The sequence below is a fragment of the Porites lutea genome, chromosome 7, assembly GCF_958299795.1.
Source record: "Porites lutea chromosome 7, jaPorLute2.1, whole genome shotgun sequence".
NCBI classification, from domain to species: domain Eukaryota; kingdom Metazoa; phylum Cnidaria; class Anthozoa; order Scleractinia; family Poritidae; genus Porites; species Porites lutea.
The window spans coordinates 11,649,406-11,659,346 of record NC_133207.1 but is presented as its reverse complement, the minus strand read 5'-3'; the positions used below and the strand labels follow the sequence as shown (position 1 = coordinate 11,659,346).

General features: G+C 43.9%; 1 protein-coding gene across 1 annotated transcript; it reads left to right on the top strand.

Moving 5' to 3' along the window:
* The first annotated feature begins 6,877 nt into the window (after positions 1-6,877).
* LOC140944449 (uncharacterized) lies at positions 6,878-9,331 on the top strand. Its single transcript, XM_073393591.1, has one exon. It carries the CDS (start codon positions 6,878-6,880, stop codon positions 9,329-9,331), a length of 2,454 nt encoding a protein of 817 aa, XP_073249692.1.
* Positions 9,332-9,941: the final 610 nt, after the last annotated feature.

Genomic DNA, 9,941 nt, shown 5'->3' with positions numbered 1-9,941 from the left:
CACAACAGTGGCAACGGAGACAACAGTGACAACAGTAACAAGGGTGACAACAGTGAGAAGAGTGACAACGGTGACAACAGTGACAACGGTGACAAGGGTGAAAACAGTGACAACGGTGACAAGGGTGACAACAGTAAGAACAGTGACAATGGTGACAACAGTGACATTAGTGACAAACGTGACAACAGTGACAACAGTGAAAACGGTGACAACAGTGACAGCTGTGACAACAGTGACAATGGTGACAACAAACACAATAGTGACAACAGTGACAACATTGACAATAAAGACAACAGTGACAACGGTGACAACGATGACAACCCTGACAACGCTGACAATGATGACAACAGTGACAATGGTGACAACAGTGACAACCGTGACAACCGTGACAACTGTGACAACGTTTAGAAGGGTAACAAGGGTGACAACAGTGGCAACCGTGACAACAGTGGCAACAACTGACAACGGTGACAACAGTGACAACCGTGACAACAGTGTCAACAGTGACAACGATGACAACAGTGACAAAAGTGTCAACAATGACAACAGTGACAACGGTTAAACCGATGATAACAGTCACACCCGTGACAATAATGACAACAGTGACAACCGTGACAACTGTGACAACCGTGACAACACTTACAACAGTGACAACGGTGACAACAGTGACAACAGTGACAACGGTGACAACACTGATAACGGTGACAACAATGACAACCGTGACAACAGTGACAACAGTGACAACAGTGACAGCTGTGACAACAGTGACAACGGTAAAACAAAGAGAATAGTGAAAACAGTGGCAACATTGACAATAGTGACAACAGTGACAACGGTGACAACGATGACAAAGGTGACATTGCTGACAATGATGACAACAGTGACAATGGTGACAACAGTGACAACCGTGACAACCGTGGAAACAGTGACAACGGAGACAACAGTGACAACGGTTAAACCGGTGACAACAGTGACACCTGTCACAATGGTGACAACAGTGACAGCTCTGACAACGGTGAAAACGGTGACATTAGTGACAACAGTGACAACAGTGGCAACGGTGTAAACAGTGACAACAATGACAAGGGTGACAACAGTGACAACAGTGACAACACTGACAATGGTGACAACCGTGACAACCGTGACAACAGTGACAACTGTTACAACGGTTACAATGATGACAACAGTCACAATGGTGCAACAGTGACAACCGTGAAAATCGCGGACACCAGTGACAACAGCGACAATGGTGACAACGGTGACAACAGTGACAACGGTGACAAGGATGACAACGGTGACAACGGTGACAATGATAACAACAGTGACAATGGTGACAACAGTGACAACCGTGACAACATTGACAACCGTGACAACAGTGACAACACTGACTACGGTGACAACAGTGACAACCATGACAACGGTGACAACAGTGATAACTGTGACAACAGTGACAACTGTGACAACAGTGACAATACTTACAACAGTGACAACATTGACACTTGTGACAACAGTGACGACGGTGACAACGATGGCAACGCTGACAATGCTGACAAAGATGACAACAGTGACAATGGTGACAACAGTGACAACCGTGACAACTGTGACAACAGTGACAACGTTTAGAAGGGTAACAAGGGTGACAACAGTGGCAACCGTGACAACAGTGGCAACAACTGACAACGCTGACAACAGTGACAACCGTGACAACAGTGTCAACAGTGACAACGATGACAACAGTGACAAAAGTGTCAACAATGACAACAGTGACAACGGTTAAACCGATGATAACAGTCACACCCGTGACCATAATGACAACAGTGACAACCATGACAACACTTACAACAGTGACAACGGTGACAACAGTGACAACAGTGACAACGGTGACAACACTGACAACGGTGACAACAATGACAACCGTGACAACAGTGACAACAGTGACAACGGTGACAACAGTGAGAACGATGACAGCAAAGGCAAAAGTGACAACAATGACAACAGTGACAATGGTTAAACCGGTGATAACAGTCACACCCGTGACACTGGTGACAACAGTGACTGCTGTTACTACGGTGAAAAGGGTGGCAACGATAAAAAACAGTGACAACAGCAACAACAGTGACAACAGTGACAACGGTGAAAACATTGACAACAGTCACAACGGTGAACACAGTGACAACAGTGACAACCGTGGCATATCGGCGACACCAGTGACAACAGTGACAATGGTGACAACGGCGACTCCAGTGACAACAGTGACAAAGGTGACAACAGTGACAACAGTGAGAACGGTGACAAGGATGACAACCGTGACAACGTTGACAACGATGACAACACTGACAATGGTGACAACAGTGACAACCATGACAACATTGACAACAATGATAACAGTGACAACGGCCACAAGAGCGACAACAGTGAAAACAGTGACAACGGTGACAATGCTGACAACGGTGACAACGATGACAAGAGTGACAACGGTGACAACACTGAGAACCGTGACAACCGTGACAACCGTGACAACAGTGACAATAGGGAGAACAGTGACAACAGTGACAAGGGTGAAAACAGTGAGAACAGTGAGAACGGTGACAACAGTGACAACACTGACAACGGTGACAACAGTGACAACCCTGACAACGGTGACAACAGTGATAACCGTGACAACAGTGACAACGGTGACAACAGTGACAGCTGTGACAACAGTGACAACGGTAACAACAAAGACAATAGGGAAAACAGTGGCAACATTGACAATAGTGACAACAGTGACAACGGTGACAACGATGAAAACGGTGACATTGCTGACAATGATGACAACAGTGACAATGGTGACAACAGTGACAACCGTGACAACCGTGGAAACAGTGACAACGGAGACAACAGTGACAACAGTTAAACCGGTGACAACAGTGACACATGTCACAATGGTGACAACAGTGACAGCTGTGACAACGGTGAAAACGGTGACATTAGTGACAACAGTGACAACAGTGGCAATGGTGTAAACAGTGACAACAATGACAAGGGTGACAACAGTGACAACAGTGACAACACTGACAATGGTGACAACCGTGACAACCGTGACAACAGTGACAACAGTGACAACTGTTACAACGGTTACAATGATGACAACAGTCACAATGGTGCAACAGTGACAACCGTGAAAATCGGGGACACCAGTGACAACAGCGACAATGGTGACAACGGTGACAACAGTGACAACGGTGACAAGGATGACAACGGTGACAACGGTGACAACGGTGACAATGATAACAACAGTGACAATGGTGACAACAGTGACAACCGTGACAACATTGACAACCGTGACAACAGTGACAACACTGACTACGGTGACAACAGTGACAACCGTGACAACGGTGACAACAGTGATAACCGTGACAACAGTGACAACTGTGACAACAGTGACAATACTTACAACAGTGACAACATTGACACTTGTGACAACAGTGACGACGGTGACAACGATGGCAACGGTGACAATGCTGACAAAGATGACAACAGTGACAATGGTGACAACAGTGACAACCGTAACAACCGTGACAACAGTGACAACGGAGACAACAGTGCAACAGTGAGAAGAGTGACAACAGTGACAACACTGACAACGGTGACAACAGAAACAACCGTGACAACAGTAACAAGGGTGACAACAGTGAGAAGAGTGACAACGGTGACAACAGTGACAACGGTGACAAGGGTGACAACAGTAAGAACAGTGACAATGGTGACAACAGTGACATTAGTGACAACCGTGACAACAGTGACAACAGTGACAACGGTGAAAACAGTGACAGCTGTGACAACAGTGACAACGGTGACAACAAAGACAATAGTGACAACAGTGACAACATTGACAATAAAGACAGCAGTGACAACGGTGACAACGATGACAACCCTGACAACGCTGAAAACGATGACAACAGTGACAATGGTGACAACAGTGACAACCGTGACAACCGTGACAACAGTGACAACGGTTAGAAGGGTGGCAATGGTGACAACAGTGGCATTCGTTACAACAGTGGCAACAACTGACAACGGTGACAACAGTGACAACCGTGACAACAGTGTCAACAGTGACAACGATGACAACAGTGACAAAAGTGTCAACAATGACAACAGTGACAACGGTTAAACCGATGATAACAGTCACACCCGTGACAATAATGACAACAGTGACAACCGTGACAACTGTGACAACCGTGACAACACTTACAACAGTGACAACGGTGACAACAGTGACAACGGTGACAACACTGACAACGGTGACAACAGTGACAACCGTGACAACAGTGACAACATTGACAACGGTGACAACAGTGAGAACGATGACAACAAAGGAAAAAGTGACAACAATGACAACAGTGAAAACAGTGAAAACAGTGACAACGGTAAATACAGTGACAACGGTGACAACTGTGACAAAAGTGACAACAGTGACAACGGTTAAACCGGTCAGAACAGTGACACCCGTGACAATGGTGACAACAGTGACAAGTGCGAAAAAAGCGACAACAGTGGCAACAGTAACCACGGTGACAACAGAGAGAACAGTGGCAATGGTGACAACAGTGACAACACTGACAACGGTGACAACCGTGACAACCGTGACAACGGTAAAAAACAGTGACAACAATGATAACAGTGACAACGGTGACAACAGTGACAACCGTGAAAACGATGGCAACAGTGACAACCATGACAACAGTGAAAACAGTGACAACTATAACAACAGTGACAACGGTGACAAGAGTGACAACGGTGAAAACGGTGTTGGGCTCATAACCCAGAGGTCCGAGGATTAAAACCTCGTTCTGCTAAACATGTTATTCTTTTTCTTTTTTTTAAATCATTGTTCAATCATTGTTTATGCTAATGACAGCGGGGCAAGTTTGAGCAAGCCTGATGACGTGTTTCTATTTTTAGAACATGACGTCATTTTTACACTAACGGAGAGTATAAAAGAAGGACACCGACAAGTAAATTCATTTGATTACGATTTGTTGTACTGTGCGGAGCTCTCACGATGCCGATTACTTATCCGAGACCGTGCCCTACGTGTGGAACAAAAATTAAAAACTGGAGTAATTTCTCTTGTCATAAGAAATACTGTGGGAAGAAAATAGATCCTGTTCCATGTCCACACTGTGAGTCCACATTTACAAGAAAAGATGACATGTTAAGACATGTAAGAAAGTTCCATTCCGAAGGAGCCATGCGTAAAGCAGAGGCCAACGAAGAATTAGCAAGGATGGAGTTACTTCATTCCAACAAGGTTCCAAGGTTAAGTGATGAAAGTCAACAAGGTGGCGCTGTGACAACCCGAGGTACCAAACGTGCGAACGAAGTGGATTCCAAACCAGAGGCAAAATCACAGAAACCATTTGTTAGTGAAACAACAAATGATACTACGGAAGAATATGGTGGCGGCCCCAACCCGCTCTTTGTCGCGGATGTGAAGAAATTGGGACCAGCGAAACGTTGGAAAAACAATGCTGTAGTCAACCAAAAATTTATCATGACCTTAGACCAACAACGTGAACAAAAACCAAACGGAGATTTGAATATTGGAGCAACCCATGCCATTGGCGTAGCCACTGACAATCTGATTAATGAATTGAAATCCCAGAGGATTACTGGATGAAGCTCCAAATTGGGAGTCGCCGACACCGACGGGAAGGTTTAACAGGAGAAACATGGAAAATTCCTGTGGGTTATTTTACCCAGAGAGCTCAACTGACACAAGCCTTATTGACGAAACTTTCCATGGTGTTGAACAGCGGTGAGTTCATTAACAATGATGTGGGGTTTTCAGCATCCGTACTTTTCAGCCGACCGGAACGAAAAGGCGGTAAGAGAGCAGGTGCAGCCCCAGGTCAAAAAATATGGGAACACATGGCGAAGGAATCCAAGTGTGTGTGTGAAATAAAGAACAAGGATACTCTCTGTTGCGCTCGTGCCATTGTCACGATGCGAGAGTATGCCAAACGCCAAGCTGGTCAAGACAACACCTTTGAAAACTATTCGTCAAGATCGGGGGAAGAATTCACAACAGCTCAAAGAAGCCAAAAAGCTCCATCAAGAAGCCGGTGTACCAGAAGGTTTATGTGGTTTAGACGAAGTAAACCAATTCCAAGAGTACGTGGGACCAAAAGGTTTTAGAATCATTGTAGTGGATGCAGCACGGAGCGGTGTGATCTGTAAAGGAGACAAGTATGAAGACGAAGATAAGACCATTGCTCTAGTGAAATCTGTGTACGTGGATGACAACAACCAAGAGAAAGCACATTATGATGGTCTCTATTCCATCCCTGGGTTTATGAATCGCAACTATTTCTGCAAAAAGTGTTGTAAAGGCTACAACACAGAGGACAGTGCCCATCACAGGTGCCAGGCTAAAAATTGTCCAGCCTGCAAAAGGAAAAAGATCAAGGATGAGGATGGTTGCCAAGATTTTACGTTATGGGCCAAACCAGAGCGCAGCTGTAGAGCATGCAAACGGGAATTCTATGGGGAACAATGCTTTAGAGCACATCTCATTCAACATGAAGACGAGGATAAAGAGTTGAAAGGAATGAAAGAACAATTGGAGCAACGTCTAAATGAAAAACTTCCCTCCATTATGGAAATGAAAAGCACCTGCAACCAATTTCAACGATGTTCCAAGTGTATGGTGTCCTATAAAGTCAACAAAGAGCTGCCACACAAATGTCTGCATACACAATGCAAACATTGTTTGGAGTATGTGAACATTTAAGAACACAAATGTTTTATCACGTCCGAGGAAGAAAAGCAATTTCAAACACAACTCCACGATTTAAGAAGAAAGAAAAAGAAAAAGGAAAAGTTATTGGGAATGATCGTTGAAGGTCTACCAGACGAACACACACAAACCATGATTGATGAGTTGGTTGCCAAACGTAAGAAAAAATTACAAGAATTGGATCAGATTAACAGCGGTGTGCCTATGGCTGATATCAAAGCACAAGCATACGAAGAACGATTGAACACCTTGCGAGAAAAAGTGATTGACCAACTGCTGGATGAAGAAATAGAACCAGACGATATCACTTTTGACATGGTTGAACAACGCATGCCAAAACAAACAGAGCTCCTAAAGGGACCTAAGAAGATCTATGCAGATGATTTGGTGTTTGCTGATATAGAATGTATCACCGACAGCACGAAAACATTCATTCCTGTTCTCATTTGCTATACACGTGGATATAGCAAAACCATTTATCATCATTGGGGTACAAACTGTGTGATTTTGTTTCTTGAAACTCTGCAGAACTGGTCTGAGGCAGAAAAATTAGAACAAGGACTTGACAAAGCACCTGAGTTTACTATCTTTATTCACAATCTGAAAGGCTTTGATGGTGTGTTAACTACCAACACCCTCTACAATTCAAATTTGAAAGTGACAGATCAGATGGGCACGGGAACAAAAATTCTTCACTTCAAGCATGCTAATCTAATCTTTAAAGATTCTTTGAACTTTCTCAATATGCCGTTGAGTCAATTTCCTAAGACCTTCGGATTGACGGAGCTGAAGAAGGGATTTTTCCCGCATAAATTTTCTAAGCTGGAGAATTGGCGGTATGAGGGCCCCATCCCTGATCTGAAGTACGACGAGCCACAGCACATGACAGAGGAGAAGAAAGAAGAATGCGAGACTTGGCATGCTCAACAAGCGAAAGAAGGAAACAGTTGGAACTTCCAAACAGAAATGTTGGACTATTGTAAAAGTGATGTCCAATTGTTGAGAGAAGGTTGTCTCAAGTTTGCTGAGGATACCATGCAGGAAGCAGGGTTTAATCCGCTGACCCAATGTATTACCATTGCATCAGCTTGTCATTATTTCTGGCGTAACTATCAGATGGAGCCAAAAACGATTGCTATTGAACCAACCCTTGGATGGGGTGGATTAAAAGTGAACCAAAGTAAAATCGCTTTACAATGGTTGTATTTGGAAGATCTGAAACTAGGCGGTAATCGTATCAAGCATACCCGCAATGGTGGCGAACAGACGCTTCAAGTAAAAAGAGGAACAGTGAAAGTCGACGGCTATGATCCCCCCACTAAAACAGTCTTCGAGTTTCAAGGGTGCGAATACCACGGGTGTAAAAAGTGTAAACCGAATGGCAGACATGTGAAAACGTTCCACCATCCAGACAGGACAGTCGAAGAGTTATATCAAGTCACCCAGTTTAAAATAGATTTGTTGAAACAAGCAGGTTACAACGTCGTGGAAAAATGGGAGTGCGACTTTAGAAAAGAATTGGAGCAGAACGAGCAACTACAGGCCATGGTGAGCAACATGACCTGGGTTTCCCCCCTAGATCCCAGAGTGGCGTTCTATGGAGGTCGAACAGGCATGGCGAAATGCCATTACCAGGCAGAAGACAACGAGAAAATTTTATATGAAGATTTTACGAGCCTTTACCCCACCATCAACAAGTATGGGACGTATCCCATTGGGCACCCTCACATCATTGTCAACCCTGTGAACCAAAACATCCAAGATTACTTTGGAATTGCTAAAGTCGATGTCCTCGCTCCAGAAAAGTTACTACATCCAGTGCTGCCAGTAAAATTGAATGGAAAATTGTTGTTTCCTCTGTGTGTAAAGTGTGCAGAGGATCAATTAGAAAGACCGTGGCATGAAAGAAGTAATTTGTGTCCACACAGTGACGAAGAAAGAATGTTGAGAGGTATCTGGTGTACGCCAGAATTGCAGAAAGCTGTAGAGAAAGGATATCACATTGTGAAAATCTACGAACTCTGGCACTTTCCAGAGGAACAAAGGAGTCATGGTTTATTTGCACCATATGTAAACACATGGCTCAAACACAAAACAGAAGCCAGTGGATGGCCGTCAGACGTAGAAACAGAAGAACAAAAAGTTGAGTACGTAAGACAGTACGAAAAGCACGAAGGTATTAAGCTGGATCCAACCAAAATTGAGAAAAATCCAGGGAGGAAACAAGTGGCCAAGCTTATGTTGAACAGCTTCTGGGAAAAATTTGGCGAGAACGAGCATCACACACAAGCCATTTCGATTCAGGACGAAGACGTCTGGCAGAAAATTGTACAGGATGAAACCGTTATGGTCAAAGATGTGAGAATCTTTAACGAAGATGTCATGGAAGTGAGTGTGTTGAAACACGAAGACGCCTGTGACAGCGGCGGGAAAATAAACATTTGTATTGCCTGTTTCACGACTTCGCTTGCACGTCTTAAATTGTATGCGGAATTAGAAAAGTTAGCAGAACAAGTGCTGTACTATGACAGATTAAGTCATCTATAGTTACAAAGAAGGAGACGTAAAGATCCCCACTGGGGTGTTCCTTGGTCAAATGACAGACGAACTCGACGGAGATGCCATCACACTGTTTGGATCAGCAGGACCGAAGTCCTACTGTCACAAGACGAAGGGTGGCAAGTACGAACGCAAGAATAAAGGAACCAAGAGCTCCTATGAAACCAACCAGGTATTAAACTGCAACTCCATGATGCAGCACATTCAACAGGAACTGTCAGAGCCCTTGGAACGAAGAAGAGTCATGGAAATAGCAATAAAGGATCATTTTGTCAGAGATAACACGAATAAGACAGTCAGCTTAACAGATTTAGTCAAAGTGTTTGGTGTCAATTGGGATAAGCGAGTGGTTGAAAAAGGAACAGGGGTTACCTACCCTTATGGCTTTGTAAGGTTTTAACTTTTTCACTAGATTTCTTTTCACTAGATTAGTTTTATATTGCTGTAATAGTAGAGGCAAGGTTGCATGGTGGCGTCAGCCCAACAATAAAGTGTGTTTTGTTACAAAATTGTGTGTTGGATGGTGTGAAAATTTCCCATACTTTAAAAAACAAAGGTTAAATCCGCTGAGTCAAAGGGATCATGTAAAAAAGGGAGA